Here is a 26,164-nt window from a genome sequence, read left to right as displayed (position 1 = left end):
TGTTAGAGCAGTTGATCAAGAGCCCGTCAGTCAGTCTGTCTTCCTGTTAACTTCTGGGAGCTTGAGGGAAGATGTGTTGATCTGACAGTGTCCTTTTCACATGAGTAAATTGATCTGACACTTCCCATATTTGTCTTACCTCTAACTCCTTGTATATCACTCCTATGGAACGGGCACTGATTTAAGAGTGTCAGTGTTTTATTAAAGGTATTAAAGTTTGTGAATTGCCTACCATGGTGTGCTCCTGCAGCAGAGGTGAGAAGTAAGAGCAAGGCAGAGGTCAGGAGACGGTGTTTCCTTAGGGAATCCATCAAAGTGCCAGCATAGGAGATTCTTCTGAGAGCAGGGAGGGGGTCTCTCCCATTATGTTCTTCCACCAGTATAGGTAATGCCATATGAAGTGCTTCATCACGAATGCAAACTAATGCAGTGACACCATACCATAACTTATTAACACTGTTATGGATATAATTTATTAACCACAGAAAAATGACTCAAAGTGGAAACGAGAGTAGTTATCATTTCCTGTCACTGTCATTAGCAATACTCTGTTTTGTGTAGGTATGGAAGGACTTGTTTTAAAGTAATTAAGCCGCTGTGCTCAATGCATGGCATCTCTGAAGCCCCATTTTCACTTAGTTTACTGTATTTTCTGAAGCAATCTTGCATTTTGTATATTAAAAAATTGCTCATATTTGTTCAGAATACTGGCATTCTATGTACGGAAAAAAACTAAAAACAAACATTTTATATTATTTTATAGTGCAGATATACTTAATCACTTGAAAACGTGAACAAAACTGAGAACCAGTTACAGAGTCTTGAAAACTTAATGGCATTATTTGCTTGAGTGTTTTTTTTTCTTTAAAATTTTTAGACATTTATTTTCTTGTCCAACTAAAACCTTGGGGTGTAAAGGTATGAACTCATCACGCCTTTCTTGGTAAAATACCACTGTGATTCTTGCTCTCATTAGGAGAGTTTAATACATGGTCCTTTTTGAAGCTACTGTAATGCTCACTCTGTGACTGTGTGGCCTGAAGGCCTGAAGGTGAGGTTTATTCTCAGTATATGAGCCCAAATCATGGGGAATCCCTGTCAACGTGACCTGGAGTGCTTAGGACGGACCGGAGCAAATGCACGGCTCTGAATTGCTGTGGAATTGCAGACAGCCGTCCAGAGATTTAGACTGCTTGATACCAAAAATTTGAGACAAGGTGAAAGGACACCACAAACTTTGCATGGAAAAGCCAAGCCTGCTCTGAATTATGTGCTGAAGTGCATATTTTCATGCTTTACATCGGGTTTGCAGATTTTATTGCTAGAGACTGGCAGCATGTGCAGATGCCGACTGAAAGACTTTTTGCGTTTGATACGCACAGCTTGCTTCATTTCTGTTTCCTCTCCAGACCTCTTTTGATGGGGAAGGTAACTTGGAATTTAATCTAGGGCTCAATTTTGGGCCGTCTTGTGCATTCCATTAAATTGGTCTATCTCGCGAGTGGCCTAGATCTCATTTCCCTCCTGTTTTGGCTCTTCAGTCTCCAAAGGGTTGTAAAGAAATTGTTCTACCATCAATTCTTATTTCCAAACCCTTGCACAGAAGCTCTACTCTACCTCAGTCTTATGGGAGCTGCTCTAAAGTGATCAGGCGGGCAGGCAGCTCTGTTGCATTTACTTATTTAATGTTAGTCCTTCAGTGTCTCGCCTTAGTCTTAGCATTTTCATACTTCATTTTCACAGTTTTGCTCTGTTTTGATTTTTAGTGAAGAAGTTTCTTCTTACTTCCACAGTTAATAACTGAAATACCACAGGCTGTATTTATTCTGATATTAATAAGGTCTTTTTTCCTCTTTTCCCCCTACTGAATTACTGCATCTTTCTCTGTTTCTATGTGTGTGTATATTTTTATATATATATATATATATATATATATATATATACGAGATACATATGGTTGGATCAACTTTTATGCGGAAGAAGGGAGCAACATGGGGTATTGGTCTGAGAAAAGGACAGGAAATTCTTCTGATAATTCTGGAACAAATTCACTGTGCGCTTTTGAACGTTTAGATGTACCCCTTATCTTGAGTTCCTGTAACCTTTTCCACTAAAAGAAGATAACAAGTCACCTACCAAATGAAGAGATTGTAGAGATTAATTAGTATCTGGGCACTGCTTTGGAAATATGGCAGTGATCAAATGACATTGACTTTTCTACTGGTATTATCTTGCCTGATTTTTTTTCTACAAACAGATTTTCTGAATGATTGTTGTTATTATTCACAAATGGGCACTTTATCAAAGCACTGCAAAAGCACTTCTGAAGCAAGGTATTCTTTTTCTTACCCCATAGTATCCTGAAATGTGAAGGTGTCTGGGGTTTTTATTTTTCTTTTTTTTTTTTTTTTTTTTTTTTTACCCTTTAGCTCATCCTTTGAGACTGTTTGTATCTAGTCTGACTCTCAGGACAACCATGAGTCAGTGCATTCAAGATGAGAAATTCCAGGCCTGATATATAGTAGAATTTTAAATCTCAACGGCTTTTTTTTCAATATTTTGTAGGGGACATGCAATATTTCAAAAAAAATATCCAGAGGCTGTGATACTTGGGGACATAGTAATTTACAGACTATTTTAAAATTTTTGGAAGATATTTGTGTGTTCCCCCCCTTCCCCCGCCTATAATGTCATTTACATAATTCTGCTCTTGGTGATGAGGGAATAGCGTTATTTCAGTCCGAAGGATATATGCTTGCATTCCATGAAACGTACGCATACACAGAACAAGTGCTGGTACGATACCCAAGTCTGAATAGTTTTGCACTTGTGACAAATATAACTATCCTGACTGCATTTTTAACAAGCTTTCATGCTGTAGTGAGTGATTCTCTGCATCTGACATGGGCACGGTATAGATCATATACTTTCTTTTCTGTTCAGATATCCTGCCCTGAATTTGTAAGCTGTTATGTGCAGACTTTATATGATCTGGCAGAGACAACAGGCAGAAAGCTTTCTTGGAACATCAGTGTTTCTCAGTTCACCTGATCTGAAGGCACTTGGCGAATAGGCAGCTCACACCGCTGTTCTGATTCACCCTTCCAAAATCCTCACCAAAAAAGTTGCGTTTCCTAGAATTAAAATTTCTGTATTTAGACATAATCAAGGAATGAGCTGTTAAGAGTTGCCAAAATGCGTACATTTTATGAGCAGTTTTCAATTCATGCTTTACTAAACCAAAAGGTGTTTTTTGCCCCCTCCCCTTTTAATTTTACCTGCCTAGACCTGACATCAAGTCTTTGGATTTCTTTGTTGCTCATAAGTCTCTTCTGTCTTCCTCCCTTCCCCCAATAATTAATAACCTGAGTAAGGAATGCAGCTCTTTTTTCTGCTTTAGAAGTTACTGTACTTTAGATTTTAAAGATGTCATTAATTATTTCGGGGAAGTAAATCCTTGAGGGCCTGGGCTCAGCTTTTGGCAGGCAGGGCTTTTCAACCCACCCCCCACTTGCTCAAGAGCATTCACTGTGATGTCTCTTCAAGCTGACATGGTATCTGGCTTCTTAAAGCATTTGCAATTAACTATTAAAATTTGTGCCTATAATTTTTAGTTGTCCAGATAAAATGGGCGATGCAGAGCCTATTGGTGATGGGATGAGTAAGATGTAATCGTGTTTTGGTAGAGCTGCATGGGGACATTCACTGGGTACTCAACCTTTCAATTGACTGATTGATTGATCATTGATTTATGTTCTTTAGATGCACCTAAACACTCTCAGTGTTAAAGCTATGCCAGTCTGTCTGCAACTGTTTAATCTGTGCAGCACCCTATTAAAGGCCAAAATATATAGCTATTTTTTTTCTGCCTTTTCGTTAGAATTAGGTATAACAAGGATGTCAAATCACTTTCAAAAACAGTTATGAGGCCTGAAATTGTTGTGAGAGGAGGGGAAAAACATACTTTGTTCCTCAAATAAAGGCAGTTTCTGACTTCAGGGGAGTCTGTAAGGTGTCAGCATGTCCCTTAGTATTTGTGCTGTAATGAGGTCTTGTGTTTCTGCTTCCGAAAAGTGGAGTAGTCCAGGAGAGGAATGGTGCTAGTGTTGAACTTGTTGTTGTTGTTTGGGGTTTTTTTTGTTGTTTTTACTCTCCTAAAGACAGGAGTTATAAGCACCTGTCCTCCACTAGGCTTTCTTGTGAGCAAAGTACAAAATTAATGCATTTTTGGGACTGTGCGTCCCACTTTGAGTACAAACCACTTTTGATTGTATCTCAGCAATTTTGAGAACTGTGTCATGTGAATGATTATCTGCATCATATGGACTTCAAGTTTTAGGGAAGTTACAGAATGAAAAAGAAACACAGCACGTTTTCTTCAGATATGTTTTCCTTCTAAACCATGTATGTGTTGTAGAACTGAGCCGTACTTGACTTCTGTTTTCACTCAGTGTTCCTGAAATGGTATATAGAAAAACTTGCGTTCTAAATATTTGTGGTGATGTTCTTCTTTTTGTAGATACATATATACACATAACCATGCCTTTTTTTTCTTCTGGGTACATTTAGTGGGTTAAGAGGCAGTCAAGTAATGCACTACTACAGAATTTTGTATTCATTCGTATTCGTTCATGTTTCTTGCATACCTCTTAACACAGTCATAGCCAAGTGCAAGCCCTGATTCATTTATTTTTTTCATAACTTTATTAGAGAGTTAACAAACCACTTCTCCAGTGTTCTTTAAAGCAAGATTGCAAATAAATCTTCTTTTTTTTTCCCTCTTATTGGCAAATTTTTGGCTGTGGAGTACTGCACAAGTATAAACAACATGAGAGATCCTTTAACATAACATGAGAGAGCCTTTAGTCGCTTTGCTCCCTAGCTTTGGAACTCATTGCCAATTGAAGTAAGGAAAGCTTGGCTGTTGGGACTTTTAAATCTAGACTTAAAAGTTATTTGTTCTGTTTAGCATTTTTAAAATGATTCTATTAGGAATTGTATGTGCTTCAGTTTTAATTTTAACTCATAATGATTGTAAAGCACCCTGGGATGCTTGCATGAAGGGCGCTACAGAAACCCAAGATTGTATTGTACTGTGTTGTAATGTATTGTATTATTACATGGTAGTGGAGTTGGACCACGGACAATTCATATAGAAAGCATTTGAATACTTAGCTAAAGATAAGGAGTGTGGGGGGGGTACTGTCTTTTCTTGCTTCTTTTCCCCCTTTTCTGTCAGTTATTTTATTAAACTAAATTAACATGGCAGTTATTCCCTAAGAAATGCCAGCATAATTTACTGCTGCAAAGGGGCTCAAAATGTAAACCAGATGATAAACTAAAAATAAAAAAGTCCACATTAAGATTTAATTGCACTTCCCTTTCTATATTACGTTCTTATGTAAAATACATTACAAAACAGTACATTCTTTATCACTTCCTTCACTTTTAACTGAATTTCATTAACAATAAAGAAATATATTGTCTCTATTTCAGTAATGTCACTTGACAGTTAATCCCTTAACTTGATGTACATGTCTTTAAGGTTTCTTTTTTTTTTTTTTTTTTTAATAAAGAACACGATAGCACTGACTGGAGCCAAGTATTGCACAATCATGTGATTTGCAAGTTTCCCAGCTCGCAGCTTTGCCAGTGCAGGTCAATTCACACCTGCCACACTTATGCCATTCTGGTCCTCATGTTGCTTTTCCTCAGTGATTGTCAGAGGTAGAGAGAGTTGTGCATGCGGCTCCTTCCTTCCCCCCCTCCCTCCCCACTCCAAATGTGTGGTAAACCGTGTGCATTGGAAGTGTCTCCTCAGGAATTAAATGGAGTTTAATTTCTGTCCATTAGAAAGCTGCTATCCACATCGCCAATTAAGCCTTCTATTTAAAGGGCGAGGAGATACGTATGTCTACATCTTAATCACTGCTGTGACTGGTTTGCAGAGACCTTCTCTGACTGGTTCAGTTATTACTAGCAGTGGTGGGAGGCACAGGGATCAGCGTGGTTATAAAACCTACCCAAAAGCTGAGCAAATTCTGTAGGTGCTGTAGCGTCACTGTCAGCAGATTTGAAGCTGAGGTACATCTGTGTTAGGGGACTCAGGAATGTAGGCATAAGGATGCTCCAGGAGAAAATTACTTGAATTGGTAATAATTTTTACCTGGCAGGAGCAAAAGCAAACAGGACCCACTTGTTGAGAGGCAGTAGTCAGAGACATGCAACTCTCACCTTGTCAGCTGGGACTCATTGCATGCCTTCGCTCTAATCATAACTTAGAAGAAAAGAGATGAGTTTCTCAGACTGAGCAAAACTCTCAAAGCTTGCTCCCCCACCATTGCCACTTTTTTCTTTTTTAATTAGTAATTACGTTCTTCCTTTTTATATCCAAGAACCATGGTAGGAGAACCCTAAGGCAAGGGTAAGCTTTGTCTCTCTTTCCTTGGACACTTCCTTAAGAACAGCACAACTGCTATCAGATTCTGCTGGTGCCTAGCAGCAGTCATCAGAGGACAGGTTTTTCAGGACAGTAGCAACCTCAGACGTGCCTCACTCGAAGCCATGGAATAAACTGCTCAAAAGGGAAAAGTTCTGTTCCTCAGAGGTGGGAACACATGAAACATCCTCATCTACACCTGTCTCATTTATTTTTATTTTGTTTTTTAAGTACTAAGATTTCCTACACTCAGAACTGCAGTTCTTCTGTAAGCTTGCGCCAGAAGAGGGGGGAAAGTGTGCCTGGCTGTGCCACTGTTCCAAGGGATTTGATAATTTACAGTAAACTGTCAGGGAGAAGGATGGGTTTTGTGATGATGAAAATCTGAGACACACACAAAAGACATTGGTATGAATGGCCTTTCTAGAGCTGTTAAGTTTACTTGTTTGTATTTGAATCAGTATATTGGGACTCTCTTAGAATTTCAAGTGTTGTGTGTGTGTTTATGTATTTACATATATATATCACAATAAAATCCCACCAAAAAAGATGTTCCAGCTAGCACACCCCCGAGCTCCTAAAGGTGTGTTCCTTACTCTGCACTTCTTGTAAGGAGGATCTTTGTGTGAAAACCTAATTCAGCTATTTTTTTTTCTTGAATTTATATTTTTTAATACAATGACTACTTAAGAAAAGTTTAGCAAATAGAACCTTAAAGTGCACATACATATTCCTCATGGGAAACTAGCTGGAACATTTCTCTTTTGAGATACCTTCATTGAATCTTGGATCTTTTTATGAATTCTTCAGAGCATTTATGCTTTTCACAAACTCTTGCTGGTGAAAGATAGCAACACAGAGGCAAAACTAGTATCTTGGCTAACATAGCTGCTTACAATGTCACCTTTATGATTTTACATAGCAGAAGTTAAGCAAATTTCATACTATAAATTACTTTTCTCTTGACAAATCTTTGTTTTTCTCAGTATGGAAAGAAGTTTGTTCATGTGCTTTTAGCAGCATATCCCTCATAGAATTTGGGTCTATATGATTAAGAATAACCAGATATACAGGTGGCTCATAAAGAGGCACATGACCTGAAACAGTAAAACTGAGACTTAACCATTTAAACAAAGGACAGATAAGGGATGTTACATTTGGCACTAGAGGGGTATTTAAGCAAGCAATCAGAGGCATGAGAAATGCACTCACTAGGAGCAGAAATCAATGAAGTTCAAACTAAAAGCTAGTCATACATTAAAAAAAAAAAAGAAAGAAAGAAAAAAGGTACATTTAGAAGTTACAGAAAGAGATTACAATGGATACAGTGAAAGATCCAGACCAGGAAGTCTTCAGATAAATACTAAATGATTTCTCTAGCTTGGCCACTGGAAACTTGGCTGAACTCGGAAATTGCTAGATGAAGTTCTAGGATCTCTTTTTCTGTAGATTCCAAAATGGATGCTCAAAATGGCCTCTTCTGACATTAAAAATCTGCAAAAACTTATGTATAAAATGGAAAAGAGATCAAAGGAAAGGCTTATCCTTAACACCAAAAGAAATTCAGCAAGACAACTGTTAGTGCTACTGAGTCTGATGACTTCTTGTCTGGACATTGTGCCTTAGGGCTCAACTTCATGCCAGACATCTGATGCTTTGCTTAGCAGAACAGTGGAATCCGAGAAGAGACTTGCTGAAAATCATGTCCTATTTCCCAGCAAGGAAATCTTCCTTAACATGGTGGACAATATTAAGCAAAAGCTGTAGTGAAAACAAACATTGTGGCCGGGTAAAGATAGAGCAATTATCAACATCTCTATCAGGAGAATGTATATACTGCAGATTTGTAGAAAATTTTAGCATACACAAAGCTGACTTCAATGCATTAATAGGCCTAAAATGTCTTGTATCACACAAAGCATTTGCATTAGGTTAGTATTTGAAAGCACATTCATTAGGACAAGCGTTCCAGATAGGAAACAAGGCATAAGCACTCTGACCTGGCTGGAACAGAGTGGTTGGAAAGAAAAGCAATCCACCAGAAAGGAATGCTGAAGTTGTCTCAGATTTTCACCAAATCAGTCTGTGCGATTTCCAAGACCCCACCTACCTGTTTATTCCCACACAAGAAATGCTGGTTGGTATCTTGGGTTATTCAGATTGTCCTCTTGGTTCTAGTTTCCTCTAGTCCCGTTCATTGCATCCCAAGACGCAACTGCAGGTGCACAGGCTTCATGTAGTACATTGCCTAATGTAGGAACAGCAGCCTCATGGAGACACTGAGGCTGTCACCACATGGAATTGATAAGGAGGGATGGAACTTAGCCTAGAGTGGCCTAAATCAGGCCTTGTGGACTTGAAGTCCAGGCCAGGCTTCTGGGTTTGTTTTCATCCAGCAGAAATTCTGCCTGTATACCCCAAGATAGTGTTGTGGTGGGCACCAGTGGGGAGAGCCCCTGAAAACGTGCATTCCTAGTTCAAGCTGAAAGAGCAGTTTAAAGCAATCTAGTCATTTCATAACAAGCCTTTCAAATGGATTCCTGGCTGAAATGGATAGTGCTTTTCTTACGCATGCAGCTCTCAAATTTCAGAGCTCTGCTGGCAAAGGCACTTGCATAATCAAAATCTTAGGGTGTAATAACTCACCCCTCAATTTCATTTTCATTCTGTGAAGTACACCAAGAATTAACTTATTAAATACTGGTTATTTTGCAATGTATATTTTATCCAAGTTGTTTCTAGGAAGGGTTTAGCCAGGACTTTTACTACTGTCTGCCATTTACAAATCATGTGCAATAAAATCAGGATTCTTAAAAAGATTTGTGTTGGACATCTGACAATGAAGACAAAAATGCGTTATGTCTCCTTATCTTTTATAGGTTGAGGTTGTGACTTCATTTTCTTTCTTTCTTTTTTTTTTTTTTTTAGTCTAAGGCACTGTGCCATGAAGCTTGTAACGCAGTTATGAAGTTCTTCAAATCTGAATTAACATTTCCCACCTACCTATCTTTCTCTCTTTTAAGCTTTTAACCTTTGTAGATATAAGAGTAGTATCTTGGGAAGCAGCTTTTTATTTGAGCTTTATTTATATCCATCAGTGGGAGATGCTCGGAAAACATCGGGAGAATGCTGCTCTGTCATGCAGCAACTGGGAATTTACATTACAGAATGGTAAAAATAGTGCAAGGATCAGTTCCTTCAGATGCTGAATCCTCATTTCTGATTTTTAAAATCTTCCCATGTGTGGGTATATTTCTATACATATATAAATATATGCGTATATATGTATATATAATTTGGGTTTAGTTTTATATCTTCCCTCATTATATCAAAGTAGCTTTATGTTTACATTAATACATACATTTATAATGTTTAAAGACAACATAAGGCAGAAAAGGAGGAGGAGATAAATTAAGTTTTTCAAGGATAGGAGAAAGGAGGAAAGACATGCTAATGTATTGTAAGAAAAGCTTGTGCCATCATGGTAAATCTGCCTTTTTTTCAGTTTTAACTTATATGACCAGCATTTGCCATGAAGATCCTTACTTTCCTGACCCTGGCAACAGTATGGAGGTCAGATAGCCATCCAAGTACAATGCCAAAGGCACAAACAAAAGTTTTTTTCTTCTCTGTCCATCTGTGGGTTTTTCCCTGATCCTACATGTTTATAGGGCATATGACAACAAATTCCGTGGCATTATTTGCTATAGTTCAAGCTAATGGACCGAGGAATTTAACATAATTCTTCATATGCAGTTAAACTGTCCGTGTCAGGATTTCTTGCCCAAAAAACAGCTAGTGGCTGGATATATTTGGACTGCTTTTATTCAGAATGGCAGATATTTCTCTGCCATGCCAGAACACTAGGAACAACATTTTGCCCTGGTTGGATTTTTGCAGTACGTGGGCTGGTGTAGGCTCAGGCAGGCTAAAATCTTTTGATTTGAGGATAATCTTGTGTTATCCGGTTGGGGCTTGAATGTTCCCTTCCCGTTTGAAAAATGTTAACGTGGAGCCTCCTGAGAAATAAGCACTCATAAGAGTTCGGCTTGTGTTGGAACTGATGCTTGCTATTTCCACACAAACAAAAGCCACTGATAGTGGCTAGAATAGAGGAAACAAAGTTCCTCTGTCCTTTATGAAAAGATCCTCCCCTCCATATGCCCCCAAATCTTTTAAGTTCTGTTCTGCAACTTTATCACTATTCAAGCTAGGTCTAGGGACAAAGGCTTGTAGCTTTTCTCTTTTACTTTTTTTTAAAGAGCCATGTTAAGTTTGCAGCATTGGAACATGCTCCCCTGCTGGTGTCTAGGAATGTAAAGCAGAGGAATTATGGAAGACAAAATAGAATAGAGCCTTAAAAGTTTGGCTTTAAAAAATGGAGCCAGTGGTTTGACAGATTGTTCAGTAAATGTTCATTTTATTGAGAATTATAAAAAAGGTGCTTAGCGCCTCTGTACCATTAATATAATACATTAAAAGGGTACTGTCAAGATTAGTGTTTCAGCTCTGAAAATTGACTGTAGGGTTTATGGGCAGCACTGTTCATACTCTGCGTGTAAGATGAGGTATCTTCTACTTATCGCTTCACGAAACCATTATGTTGTTATGAGGCTTTATACTGAAAAGCTTGATAAATAGTAAAACGTAAATAAAATCTCATTTGAAAAGTGAGAGAATAGTTGCTGCCTGTCTTATAGCCAGATTTAGCAGATGCGGGTTTGAATGTAAAACAGTTGTGAAAATAGCCAGTGTCAAACTAGCGCAAAATTAAACTTGTGGGGTGTTCTGTTTTCAGTGTCTGTCATTGTTGAAGTACTCCATCTCAAAAGCATGCATTCCTTTCTACAGAAAAAAAAATCAGATTCCTTGGTTGAAATTAATTAGCATTCAGAAACCAGATAGCATGTTTTTGGGTATTCATGAGATCTCTGTTTGAAAAAATGTTTTTAACTTGTAGAAATGTGTTGCAACACACAGATGGGAAGAAAAAGAAAAAAAAATCTCTTTAGCAAGCACTGTGTGTAAAAGGAATATTACATTTTGCACGCTCCTGATTACCCTGTGTAAACAGTTTTTGACATCTGTCTTTATAGTTTTCGAGGAGAGGAAGACTTTGTTAAAAGAACCATTTTTATACAGCAGTCACCATTTCAGTCTTGCTTTACCTGTATTATGAAAGCAGATGGTCTGCATGTCTTTTGAATATTTATAACTATCAAAAACAATCTCTTGCTATTCACCCTTAGGCTTATGAGATGTCAGGACTGTTCTGGTTGAAAAAAAATCATCTTGGGTGTTTACAGAAAGGGGATTACATTAAGCTGAAATGACTATACATTTTCCAGTTTAATATTTGTCCATCAGCTGTTTAATCGTATTTAGATAGTTGTGTAAATAAGTTGTTGCAGCCCTTGCCCCTTCCACTGAGCAGGCTTGAAGCTTTAAACACCAATGAATGAGTTGCGAAAAAGCTCAGCTTTTTTTTTTTTCCTAGTTAAACAACCTGGAAGGCCTAAATAAGTTTTGGTTACAGTGCTCCTTTTGAGAAAAATGTTTAATTTGCAAAGGAATCCCCGATATCTAATTCAGTCGAGTTGTTCTAGGAAGCTGCTGTGTCTGTTACTCCCTGCTAAGTCTGTTAGCACGTATTTGCTCTGTGTAAATACTGCAGCCCAAGTATCCCTACATGAGGCATGAAAACAGCCTTATTCTGCCCATATAAAAATAATTTTAAGGTTATTTAGGGGAAGTTTTGGGACTGTGGGGGTTAAAAGCTTTTTTGACTGGAAGCTGAGCAATCACTGATAACAGATTTTGCTGTGGTTGGTTGATTTGGCAGAAAAGCATGAACAGTTTTGGTTTAGATGATTGAATTAACCTGATTAACATTGTTTTTGTTGTTTTGCAAAAAGGACAACAGTATACTTTTAGCAATGATCGAGCAACACTTCACCTGGTTGAAGAGCAGTGTTAGAGGCAATGACTCAGAAATGCCTCCCTTGAAGCACCTGCAGCAGTGGCTGCAGTGACGAGCCAGCATGAAAGGCTCAGGTCCCTCCTGTGTCTTGCAGGATGCACCTTGCATTAGATTCTGGCACAAAACAAAAGGTGTCTGATGCTACCACTTTATTGGGTTTTGTTTGATGGGCATATGAAACAATTCTTGCTTGAGATTTATGATATTTCCCCAGGGAGTTCCCCAACTTCTTTGAGAAAAATATGGTTTCTGGTTTTCAAATCTCTGGTATTTAATCTTCCAGAGAATATGGGATTTGGTTTAATCTATGCTGGGTGAACCTCAGCTGAACTTCAGAGCAAATTCTACCCCTACCTTCACACAGTTGTTGGATGCCTAATTATAATTAACTTATTTGGCTAAAAAAAGAGCACTTGGGCTGCAGCAGATGGTATCATTCCAGAATAGTGGGATTTCTGTGAAGGTGGCACCATTTCAGATGAGATCTCCTGATTCTCAAACACGACTGCAAGTGATGTGGTTGGGGGGAGGGAGGTATGGGAGAGGGGAAAGAGGGAAATTTGAGATCTTGAAGGCTCACAACTTACTTTCAGGGATAAACTACTAGGAGATAAGTTAAGACTGCATATCTGTGACCAGTTTTTGCTTTCTCTTAATTTTCTTTGCAAGTATGAAAAAAATCTGTTTATGAGTGATGCATGTGATGCATTTGAATATTTGTATGATATATTTATATTCGTCATCCTTGTTTGTGGAAGGCATCTGCCTCTGTGCCTCACTGATAAAGAGGATATGTACAGTAGTACCAGGATGTTATGTGCTTCAAATACAATAATTTTGATTTTGATTATTGATAATTCAAGACATGGGGAACTCCTCAAGTGTAATGACCCAGGTAATATGAAAAGCATCAATATGCCTTCAGTCTAGATAGCAAATCTCTGAAGACCACTAACTCATGGGGTTAATCTTAGGTTTTAGGCCATAAGCATACCAGACATTTATATATGTAGATTGGCATTAAAATGTACAGGAATTCTATAGCAATAGGAAATTTCTGTAGCCAAGTGCATCTCTCTGCACTGATGTGACTGCATGTTTGATGACAATAAATAAAGCATAGAAACAATGAAATTCAGTGTTGTCAAGTTATTTTCTGAGTTAACAAGGTAGTAATATTTTATCTGGCTTGTAAAATTTTGCCTTCAGTGAATTAGTAAATAAATCATTGATTCTTCCTGATGAGGATTCTTAGCGTAGGTAATATCACTTGAATGTTTGCATGAAGTGTTCTCGAAGAAAATGCAGGATAATTTTCATTTTTAAATGTGTTTATAATGTCTGTCTTTTTTTTTTTTTAAATCTACTTTGAAGAGCAGGAGTAACATCCCAGTGTTAGCCATCAAAGCTTGAAATTCACATTGTGTCAGAGAAGCTAAAATTCCCAGCAGTGCTTCTTAAACAGACCAGTCCCCTATTTGGTTGTAAAGTAACTGCATTAAATTTATTCCTGAAGAAGCAGGGGATGTTGCAAACTGCCATGTCATTTGTGTATCATTGTTGTAAAATGACATGGAAGGGAGCACTAGGAAATCTTAGACAAACATCTTCAATAATAGGTAATTTACTAAAATTAATATACATGTTTTCGTACTTAAAGTTAGTTGGGCAGGAGAAGACATCTGAAAGGGGCAAAGTAAAATGAGTGAAACCCACCTTGAAGTCTAAATGACATCCAAAAAATACACGAGTTGGTGTGGGATGGTGGCCTCTGACAGGTGCAGTTCCCTATTTTGCATGCAAAGATCTGCCATTTTTGCATGTAGTCTGTGCAGTCATATAATTTACCAGTTCAGATTCACAGGACTTTTACAATCATGACTTATGTAGCACCTGCCCATGTTTAAGATGGTTCAATCTATAAAAGAGCTTAAAAGATAATTTTGTACATATTAGACATTAATTATACTGCTATTATACTGGAAGTTGAAATTGGGTTCAGCTGAGCTTGGTTCTGGTTCATTCAGGCTAGACTTGTGGTAATCTATTAAAATTTCAGTCTCCTTTTATACCACTGACAAAAGGCTTCTAGCTAGTTTCAGAAATGCCAGAGTAGTATCAAGAAATGACAAGAATTTTGATGATTCGGAGAAACATTAAAATACCTGCCTGGTAAGTAGAGGGTATCCACATTTGGCATAAATAATGCTGCCTCACTCTAGCAGTTCTGCGCCTCCACGAATAGCTTGTTACTGAGTAATACCCTAGAAAATGGTTCTAATGAACTTCACTAAGATCAATAATGAAGGTACTTTTAGTCAGAAACTGAACTAGCCTTTTAAAAGAAGACTTACAGTAACATTTATTGCGTTTTTGCTCCAGCGTCTTTCTTCCAGTGGCTATTGTAGTTGGTGTAACAAAGGGTTGATGCTCTAAATGATTTTTCAGACAGCACAAATATATCTAAATGTTACATGCTGAATAGTGAAGAAATGTAATAATCAAGGCTTTGTCTTCTTGACTGTCATTGTTTTTTTGATACACTGGACAGTTCTTGTAGTTAAGCCAAAAGTAACTACTTTCCACATAGAAATTTAAAGGGTGGCAAAGTTCAGTCTGTTAAAATTATATTTGCTAATTTTCTTGTTCATACATCATATACTGAGTATCATTTTCAAGTTGGAGCATTATCTCATTTTGCAAGGCTTAGTCTTAATTGATTTTGTAAAAGAATGTACTGGAACTCAAAGTTTTATGCATTGTAAATTCCACTATTTTAAAATTGGTCAAAACTGAGCAGAAGGTAAATTTCTCACTGTTGCTATCTGATATCTCGAGAACCTTTGAGAAAAAAATCATCTCGATCTTCCTTTGGTCTATTTTACAGCTAATATTCAGTTACAGAATTAGACATGACAATAAGTTTTTCATAAGCCTGTTTTTGCAAATCGCTTAAAATACCCTGTTTAGGAAAAACAAGGCTGGGTTCATTTTGGGTTATTAGATACATATTTTATTATAATTTAAACCCCATATTTTATCCTATTAATAGGTCATTCAGATAAAGTTTTATCCTATGATTTTCTGGAGTCTGCTCTGTGATAAGTGGCACAGAGTAACTGGACATGGGTAACCTGGGTCACTGTGTGCATTTGTAAAGGCAGTGTAGGAATTGCACACCTGTAAACTTGTGTGGGTATGTGAAGGGTCAATCAAATTTAAAAGCAGAAATAGGATGAACAAAATTCACTTTCAAGATTAGCATCTTCTGTCCGGAGCCCATCCCAATGCATGATGTTTCTTGGTCGATAACTTTGTTCTTCCCTTAGTACATCTGCTATTTTTTGCTTCCATTTACAATATACCTTGGTTTGTTTTCATGCTCAATTAATGAGTTTTTTAAAAGCCTTTGTATGGTAGGATTTAAAATGCAATATGGTTCTCAAACTTTAAAAATATAATGGTTCAACAATAAAATAATTTGTGCTTTGACTTGTACTGCTCTGTATTACAGATTTTTTTTTTCTTCTCCCCTTTTCACACAGAGTATGATTTCTTCCATTGTGAACAGCACTTACTATGCAAATGTCTCAGCAGCAAAATGTCAGGAATTTGGAAGGTGGTATAAACATTTCAAGAAGGCAAAAGATATGATGGGTAAGCAAAAAAAAAAATTGCCTTGATGGTGGTTACATACCATTATGTGTCACATTGAGGTCTGTCACAGTCATACAAGAAGCCAGTTCCCGTCACGATAAGTTTAGGATGCTTTTGATGAGTAGATGTAGAAAGTACATATATAGTGAAAGAATTCATTTAAATAAATATTTGCTATTGAAACAGCCAAGCTGACTTGGGTTGCCAGAGATGTAAAGCTGTCATTCCGTAAATCTAGAGATCTACCACCCAGAATAATTGTTTAGAAAACCTGTTCCTGGAACTGTGACGAACTGATTTTTTAATGTATGTATTTTTTTTCTCGCTCTGGCTAATGTATATTTAAAGAAACAGGCTTCTACAGCTATCACTGCCTTCCAGCAAGAATGCTCTAATTTTGTAAATTCATATTTTTCTCTAACCTTGGGACCCTAATTTCAGTTAATTTTAACAAATTAGTTAGTTGTGACAATTGTTTGCTTGTCGTAGTAAGCACAAGTAAATTATTGGAGAAAAAAATCTATCAATTCTTTCTTAAACCTGTTCACATAATTATGAACACTTAATGTCAGAAAATTTCTACGTAAATTTCAACAGAATGGAGAAATGGCACCTCAGTTTGGATTGAATTTTGAGCTTGACTTAGCTTTCAGTATTTGAAGCAAAATCATTCATCTACCAAAACGGGTTCCTTGCCTTTTATAGCTTAAGGCTGTAATGAAGACAATGCATCACTTTTGTGATAATTGCTTGAATTACTGTTCCGAGTGAATGGCCCACTTGGGTTGATCTCTACTTTCCCTGAGTGAAAAAAGGCAGCTTCTTTCCTTAATCTACTTTGTACCTTCTGTGTAACACAGAACCCTTCTTCTGAGACCACCAAATTTAGTGGTAGTACTTCACTTGGTTTCAGCTGGTCCATGTGTGAGGCAGCAGAGTGCCCATAGGGGAGAGTGACCTTTCCACCACAGCCTCTCCCACATCCTTTGCAGCAGTGCTCCTGCATGGGGCAACCCTGCAAAATTTTACTTACATGGCTTGCTAAGACACGTTCTCCATCCATTCATTTGGGGTCAGTGAAGACAGCAAATAGAAAATGTGTGCTTATGTATTCCTGTGTAACCTAATGCTGGTAGAAGAGGCAGCATTGCCCCCAAATTCACCTGCGTGAGGGAGTAGCAGGGCCTCCGCTTGGGTACTGATCCAGGCTATGGACACCAAAACTCTCTGCAGAACAACTGGCTTGTTTTTTATTTATCAAATTTCTGTCTGTGATAGGACAGAGAAGGAAAACAGGCATGCAGCTGGAAATCGAAGTGGCGATTTCTTCATCCAGCTCCAACCCTTGTGGAGGAAAGGGTGGCTTTTCACTGATGACTGTTAGTGAAGATCATAATTACTGTGAAAAACTCAGACACAGCCTTTAAAAAAAAAAAAAAAAAGCTTTACTAGTATAAGAAAAAAAAAAGCTACAACATTTCTGTGAAAATACTGAACTTCTGGACTTTTGGTTTTTAAATAAAGCTTATTTTCTTAAGGCTATTTCCAGACCAGATCTGCTAAAGCTCTAGAATAAAAAAAGTGACATATGCTGATAAAAAGGAGGCTCCTTTATATCAACCTAGAGTTATTTTATATTGTTTAATCATGCACAAGAGGGGAACTGGAAGAACTCTTGTAGTTTAAAAAACTGTGCTGTTAATTAAAAAGGAGGGTGTGTCAAAGGCAGATGAGTTAATATAAGAAAAAAATTCAACCATGTTGCAAGTCACTGAAAAAAACCATGCATACATGGTTGCAAGATAAAGCAGCCCATCTGTGTAATTTACATAAATTATACTAGTTCCTAGCAGTCCCATACAATTGATGCAGCATCTAGAAATTAGCAGAGCATTGGGAGGTCTGCACCTCACCCTGCTTGTTACAGATTTCCAGTGACTGGGAACTGCCAATGTCATGGCAGGGACCTCACGGGAGGAGCAAAACCAGTCACCGGGGGCTTCCCTCTCTCTGGCTGGGGCATGTTTTCCCCCAACAGCCCTTCTTACCCTTTACACAGATGCACTTGCTGTTTCATCTACATCATCTGCAGCACAGACTGGGTTTTTGTCTCTTGTCTTTGCCCCATCTCTAGTTGGTCTAGTTGGTTTGTCTGAAGTCTTCTGCATCTGTCACTGTGGGATGCAGCAACCCGCTCGTGGTTGGGTTGCATTGCACCCTTTTATATTTGTTTATTTTTATTAGCATGTCTTGTGAGGACAGTCAAGTTTGTGATTTTCAGTCTGATGTTGGCCTTTTCAATGTTTCTTTTCCGCTGTAGTTGAGATGGATAGCCTTTCTGAACTATCCCAGCAAGGTGCCAACCATGTCAACTTCGGTCAGCAGCCAGTCCCAGGGAACACAGCCGAACAGCCTCCATCTCCTGTTCAGCTTTCTCATGGTAGTCAACCATCAGTTCGGACCCCGCTTCCAAACCTGCACCCTGGACTTGTATCTACTCCCATTAGCCCTCAGCTGGTAAATCAGCAGCTGGTAATGGCCCAGTTGCTGAACCAGCAGTATGCAGTGAACAGACTTCTAGCCCAGCAGTCCTTAAACCAACAGTACTTGAACCACCCTCCTCCTGTCAGTAGATCCATGAACAAGCCGTTGGAGCAGCAGGTCTCAACGAACACAGAGGTGTCTTCCGAAATCTACCAGTGGGTCCGTGATGAATTGAAACGAGCAGGAATCTCACAGGCAGTATTTGCACGTGTGGCTTTTAACCGAACTCAGGTCAGTCGTCTTTTTTCTTTTTTTTTTTTTTTAAGTCTAAGATTCCCTTCTTTCTCTCTCTAATTAGTAATTGCCATCTTCTGTCTTCTCAATTCTACCTTGTCACTTAGCTCCTCTGAAGGAACCACACATCCTTGCAGGACCACTGTCCATGTTGATACAGTACTGGAATCCTCAGGGATTGGTTTGTGGAAATTCCCGCTGTTCTTACAGGAAGCGTGGTTCCTCTCCAGTTCTGATGGTTTATGAATAGCTGAATTTCCCAGTAAAAGAAATTAACAGCTCTATGCAGAGCCATTCACAAAGTCACCCAAGAGATTGCTTTTTGTGTTGTAGAGTTGTACCCACACTGACCACCTGCACACACTGAACAACCATTCTTTCACAGGTGTACTAGAGATGGTCTTTTATCCATACTTGCATTTATTTTTATTATTTTCTAGTGGAAGTCTTAATAACATCTTTTCAGGCTTCTGAAAAGATTAAAAATTAAAAGCTTTATCTCTAGATTATCTACTCTTTTCATGTATTTTTGTACTGTTTTGCAAAAACAGTAGTTGCTGAGCTTGCTGGTGTCCACGTCAGAACATATACTTCAGCTCTTCAATGCAGAAAAAGCTATCCCTAGCAAAGCTGATAAGTAACACTAAAATGTGTTATTTTTTACACCTGTTTTAGAAGCTAACCCTGTTATAATTTATTCTGCTCTATGAATTTAACTTAATGCCATGTTGCATGGAATTTAATCAAGCAGAATTTATGGAAGAAATGTCAGTATATCGAATGCAAATAATAAGATCTCAAAATTTTAGAAGCATGTTTTACAGAAAATAAGATATTTTTAATAGGACTTTTTAAAATGGGAAATATTTTTAAAAGGCATAGGTAAATTTGCTTTGGGTTCCACATTTTCAAATGAAAACACATACTTAGGGAACAATTAGCCCATTATAGATTATAGTATAACAAAAAAGATCATCATTTGATCTTCTCTTGAAACGTTTTTGTTTCTCCCTTAGAGAATTCTTAGCTTAGAGAATAAAAATTCTGTTTCAAATGCTCTGGTACCAGGTTTGAATCAGCATGTCATTTGTAATTGTTCTGAATTACTATTGCATTACAATATTTTACATCCTCCTTTAGCTAAAAGAAAGTAGAGTCATTGTGTGAATTCTCCGTAGGGCTCTGTGTGTGTGTGTCTTTCCTCTTTACAGCAGAGGAGGTGTTCAAGATCTGGGCCTTTCATACCAAATTTTGTGGGTTACATAAACTCATGCAGGGATTACTTATATTAACTTAGATCCAGGCAGTGTCAGTTGTTATATTTTCAAATAAGTGACATTGAGTCTTTTTTAATACAATGTTTAAAAGTTTAATTATTGATACTCTAAAGTATTAAAGTAATAATAGGAGCTTCACGTTACAGTGGTTTGCAGCTGCCATCTTACCTGGACAAAAAGCCAAGCAAGTAATTCAGAAAATAAAGCTTATTTTATATATTTACTTCTTTCTCAGGTTTTACTAAAAGCCCACTGTTTTATCTTAACTTTTCCCCCTCTGAAGTGATCAGTTTTTTCAGCTAGTTTTGCGTACAGCTTTTGGCACATCCTTTGTGCATGAGCAGTATTTGTTACCTGAACTACAAGGATAATTGGTTCTAACTGGACATTGAATTTATATGACAGAGTAGGAGAAAATGCTCTTTTGATGTGATGAATGCAACTGTAGAACCAGATTTCCAGTACAAATACTGATTCTTTAATATTAGTATTATTATTACACTAAATATATATTAAAATATGTATTGCTATGTAATTTTCTTACTACAAATGTTATTAAGTATTTGTTTAAAGTTCAGTTCTTCCCCAGACTTTGTGGTTAACCAGCTTGGTAAAATATGTTCACAGTGACCCAAAACTGGGAGGAAACCCCAAAATGAATCTTGAAAACAATTCCCCTAAAGAGATAGGAAATAGATCTACATTAGATCGACAATTTTCAACCAAATCTATTTGAAAGAACACAGAGTAGTGTCCCTATATCCTACAAATTGTTTTTGCTAATCAAGTTAGTATTTGCAGTTATCTAGGTAAGATTTTCAGTGTTTGTTATGTTTTTGGCAAACATAGGGAGCAAAAAGGAAACCTACCAGGAGCCTAGAGAGTGTCAGCCTCAGTTTTGCGAAGAAATATCTCAGCATACTTTTCATATGAAGCAAAGCCCCTCTGAAATACAGAAAAGTTTATTGTGGGTGCATTTCACCTTTGCAAACCTGGAAATTGTTAATTTTACCCACAGTGAGAGCTAATGTTCAAAGGTAGACACAGGTAGACACAGCAATTCTTACAGGAAAACTTTTTAAATTTGTTCTGCTTGCTGTACTTCTGAATTTCTCACAGCTTATTCAAGGATACATCACATTTAGCTAAAATTAGGATAGTACTTTAATAACTGCTGCTATTTAGGAGGTATTTTCTATTAGTGATGTGATGTCTTTTTGTTGTTGTTGTTTGGCTAGAGAAAGTGCAAATGCTTGTTTAAATTCGTGTACTGTTTTCTGAGATAGAAAGCTAGCTCAGGCTTACCACTGACAGTTTTGAAACTGTCATAAGTATATTTGAGCTGTGTCCAGGGACCATATCATGCCATCAGTTTCTAAAGGCATAAGAACTCCCTGAAATAGGTTAGGAGTTCTGTGCAAGAAAACCCTGGTGTCAAGATACAGTCTCAGATGAGGGGAGAGATTTGCTTTTAGTGTAAAAGGTAAGGAAGGAAGTGATCTAAAATTTAAGAGTGATTTAGCCTAATGTTGAGGCACTAAAATGGACTTTGAAATTGGCTGAAGATGCTCTTGTTTTTCAGACTTATGCTCTACAATATGAATACAGAATTTGGTGGTGGTTTTGGGTGGGAAGTTTCTACCAGCATAGCATGGTAGTTCAACACTTGATCCTGATTTTCAGGATTTTTTAATTTGGCAGCAGAAATGTCAACTAGAAATATTTCTATCTTTCCACAATCCAAGGAAAGAATTTAGTAAAAATACTTCTTAAAACTAGAGTGTCTTTTTTTACTATTACTAATTATCTGTAAAGAAGAAAAAGACCCCTGAGCCACACCTTAGAAGTGTATCCTTAAGAAAGAAATGGTGTGAGTTTAATGTGTTCTTGAATAATTTCCCCCCTACCCTTAAGTTCCAAATGGTAATTTGAAAACAGTTCTCAGGAACGTGCCTTGTAAACTCTAATCAAAGTCCAGATAGCTATAACTTGAATAAAAATTCACATCTCTACAGGCACAATAGGACAACTGTTGCAGGGAGCAGAAGCAGTTTTGGTGGTAGCAATTTCTCTGTGGTCCTTCTAGGAAGTGTTCAGAGTACAGTCAGATCTGAAGTTTTGCTTGTCCTTCAGCAGTTGTGATTCCACCTCACAGATGCAAAGAAACAGGTTGAATCCTGTTAGCACCTCCTTTCAGTGCACCATAGAAAACTTTGAGTTAGTACTTGTGCTGGCACATCTGAGTTTCACCTCAAGCAAGGTGTCCAAAGGTGACTACCAGTCTCTCTATTTGCCAGGTTAATTTTGGTAAATTGAGATGCTTATGTTTCAGTTGCCAGCGCATCAAATTATTAAACATAATATTTTTTTTCCAGCTGATGTCAGTGCACTGTGCAGATACCTCTGCTGTCTTTTAAGAGAAAGTTCAGTATTTTCTTGTGCCTTGCAAGCTAGAAAATGGCATTTTTGATCAGTTTCCTGCCCTAGGTAGCCCCAAGCAGCCATGGGATTACAGTGATGATGCAATGGGGCAGCCCCCAAAGTGTGGTGCCATAGCCCTCCATCAGCAGAGAGGCTCTGCCTGCTGTTTCAAATGTTAGGCTAAACTGGGAGATCCTCTGCTCTGTTTTGTTCTTAGAGCTGGATGCAGCAGCAACATTTTTTGGGCTGAACTGCCCTCGGAGCCCTAAACAAATAAATAAACTGCTCTCCCATTTCTGTTGTGTGTTTTTAAATGTAAGCATGAGTCAGGAAGTGAAAGGCTGGGGTTCCCACAGCCAGCCTGACATTTGACTCGAAGGTGTAGCTCAGCCTGGTGCATGGCTGGGTGACTAGTCTGCAGTGTGAGAGCAGGGAATTGTGTTAGTCATGGCTGTGGTTGGAACTGGAACTGGAGGCTGCCTGTCTCTGTTTGTGTACACTTTCAGCTGTAAGGTTTGCTGCAGGATCTTGGGTGCTGTTGTATGGAGGCAACCTTGTGGCTCTGTCTTCATGAAAGAAGGAAGAGTGCTTTTTGCTGCTTTTCCATGTCTGATTTTTGTTACTCTACTTTTTCCCACCAGTGACAATGTTTGATCTGAAGGTCTTTGAATATTTCTCAGTGTTTCTCACTTTTCTCTCTCCCTCCTTTCTACTTGAGCCCCATGCTTGTTTAAAATATTAGCCGGCAGGACGTACTACCTTTCATTCATGTATAATGCCTTTTCTCATATGTGAAAACTTCTGTGTATTTAGGACTGTGCTCATGCTAATTCTGCTGTGCTCATGCTGCTATTTCGAAGGAGAATGCTTGTATGCAGTAACGGCTCTGTGTAATTGTAAAACAAAATCTAAGTTTACACAAACCACCTTCTCAGGCACTACTTTTTTTTTTCCTTCCACTTTGTCTTTGGCACACTTTATTTTCCAGTAAAATGAAAAATGAAGATGGATTATTCAAAATTGATAACAGTAATGGACCATCATGTAATGTTTTATTGAATTTGAGTTCTGTAAATTATGTGGTAGAGAGAAATTTGCCTGCTTAAGTATAACAGAAATTGCCACTGTATTCATATAATTCGTAGTGTAATTTAAGAATAAGTACACTATCCATATCACTATTGAATAAAAGGTAAAAAGGTGCTATTACACTATCATGACAGCTCTCCTCTTGCTACTAAGCGACATAGATAAATGTGTCTGCTTATAACTTACTTGGCTGGGATCCAGGCTTGGGGGTGGAGCCTGGGAATAATCTTCCACCTGGACATGGGATAGGAGCACCCCGCAACCAAGAGGGAGAGCGTTCAGGGATGTTCTGCATGTTTTGGGAAGGTTTGGGCAAATTGCATGTTTCTTCTGGGAGCTTTGAAGTTCTATCACACTGATAAAATCTATTTGAATCAGTGATTATGTTCAAAGAGGAGACAAACTGGGGGCCAGACAGGCAGTGTTTTTGTTCATATTGGCAGACACTTTAATTTATCTCCATTTTAAAAGAATTTGTAATGAGCTTTTGAAAGCCCTGATAATATTTATTGAACATTTTTTGTACCATTAGTAATGAATTATACTTGTGATGACACGTAAACTTTTTTTTTTTCCAATGGAACCTGGGAACATTTTAAAAAAATACGTTTCCAGTGCAAAAAAAAATACAAGGGAGGGACAGTGAGTAGAGTTCTGAGCCTAACAGTGTTTTTAATCTCTTTGCAAAACAAGCTTAGGTTTTGTGCAACCTGAGGTACAATTGAGGTACAATATCAGGAGATCACACCAAGACTAGTATCTTGGAAAACCAGTTCAAGCCTGGTAAAATGAGCAGCTAATCTGTGCACATCAGCACAGGGCAGAATGTGAGCTGCTGTTTTCTTTCTAGGATTTTGCCCATTGTACATCTTGTCTAACAACTTTAGCTGAAGTTTTTTGCTCAGAAATTGAAGCAGTAGCAATGAAGTAATATATGAAGCAGGCAAACTGTGTTCTTAAGAATTTGCCTGTACCTGGTACTACATCTTAGTTTTCATGGTTTTTCCTCACATATTCTGACTTTTAGGTTTAGAGCCTAGAAGAAAACTCCTCCTTGCCTTCTCCCTGCTCTGACATCTCCCCTCCTCTCTCTGCATCGCTCTCCTCTGCTCTGCTCCCAGCTCAGGCCAAGAGTCATGACAGTGATGGGGAAGAGAGGAGAATGAATACTTAGTGGCATTTCTAATCACCAAGAGGTGTCTCAGAGCAATGGAAATGCAGGCAAAAGTTAAAAAAAAAAAAAACAGAAAAAACAAAAAAACACCAACATTTTCTTTATTTACTTATTTCACTGAAGAGGGAAAAGTTATGCAAGAAAAGCACCCTTTTCTACCTTTTTCAGCTGCCCACTATGTGGCTAAGGCTTTTACAAGCAAATCTTTTCTATTACGGGCTAAAGTATTTTTTAAGGACATTTCCTGTGTCTGACAGTGGGCTGACTGTTTGTAAGGAGTCTTTTCTCCTGACAATGATCAGTCCACTTGAGTTTAGTTTTTCTTGCTCCTTTTTTCATGGAGAGTTGTCTCCAGCACAGAAGCAGTCAGAAATCACATATGTTTACAGCTACCTAGAAGGAGGTTGTAGCAATGTGGGCATTGGTCTCTTCTTCCAAGTAACAAGCAACAGGGCAACAGAGAATGATCTCAGGTTATGTCAGGGGATGTTTAGATTGGATGTTAGTAAAAATTTCTTCTCCAAAAATGTTGTCCAGCACTGGAACAGGCAGACAGGGAAGTGGTGGAATCACCATCCCTGGAGGTATTTAAAAGACACATAAATGTGGCACGTGGGGACATGTTTTAGTGGTGGGCTTAGCAGTGCGTGGTTCATGGATGGACACAATGATCTTAAAGGTCCCGTCCAACCTAAATTGTTCTATTCTGTTCTCTACATCCTGTGCTCTGCAGGCAGCTTTGCCTTGTCTCCAGTAGAACAAAATCATTTTGTACCTCTTGTGGTAGATTGTGTAAGCCTACCACTAACAAACATTGGTAACTGTGGGTTTGAGTTCTTAAAAGTAGAAAAAAATGATAGACACAAATTTATTTTCCATTTTTGCTAATAAGTAAATTTATTATTAGACTGACCATTAAGAAAAAAATTTAAAACTTCACCCAAGTGCCACTTATGTCAGTAACTCATTTGTTCACCTTCTGAGTAATTTCTACCTGGATACCAGAAAACAGGAGGGATCAAGAAAAGTGGTAAGAAAGTATCCCCCAAGATTATTTTTTTAATCCTCCTCCAAAATATTTTTCATGCTTAGTGCTGGAAAGACTGGTTTTTTCCATGTCATTTCCCTGTTATGTGTGCAGGCACAGACAGGGCCATGAGGACCACACCGGCTGAGGTGTAGTGGTTGGCACCTCTGTTCTCATCGCCCAGCACAGAAGTGCAGAGCTCACACTGAGTGGGCCCTGGTCCTGCCTAAGCACAGCTGCTTGAGAGCAGTGACTTTGCAGCAGCACCTCCCTAACATTTTGCCTGGTAGGGTAATACCTTTGAGAGAGGTGACAGCTTCCA

General features: G+C 38.1%; 1 protein-coding gene across 4 annotated transcripts in view; it reads left to right on the top strand.

Moving 5' to 3' along the window:
- Positions 1-26,164, top strand: part of SATB1 (SATB homeobox 1) — a 92,331-nt gene that overhangs the window by 29,416 nt on the left and 36,751 nt on the right. For all 4 annotated transcript variants that reach the window (XM_069007255.1, XM_069007256.1, XM_069007253.1 and 1 more), the window contains 2 exons: positions 15,965-16,076; positions 18,397-18,851. In XM_069007255.1, the coding sequence (XP_068863356.1) occupies positions 15,965-16,076; positions 18,397-18,851 (567 nt within the window). The remainder of the gene's footprint in view (positions 1-15,964; positions 16,077-18,396; positions 18,852-26,164) is intronic.

Source organism: Aphelocoma coerulescens, chromosome 2 (genome assembly GCF_041296385.1).
Source record: "Aphelocoma coerulescens isolate FSJ_1873_10779 chromosome 2, UR_Acoe_1.0, whole genome shotgun sequence".
NCBI classification, from domain to species: domain Eukaryota; kingdom Metazoa; phylum Chordata; class Aves; order Passeriformes; family Corvidae; genus Aphelocoma; species Aphelocoma coerulescens.
This window is presented reverse-complemented; position numbering and strand designations above follow the sequence as displayed.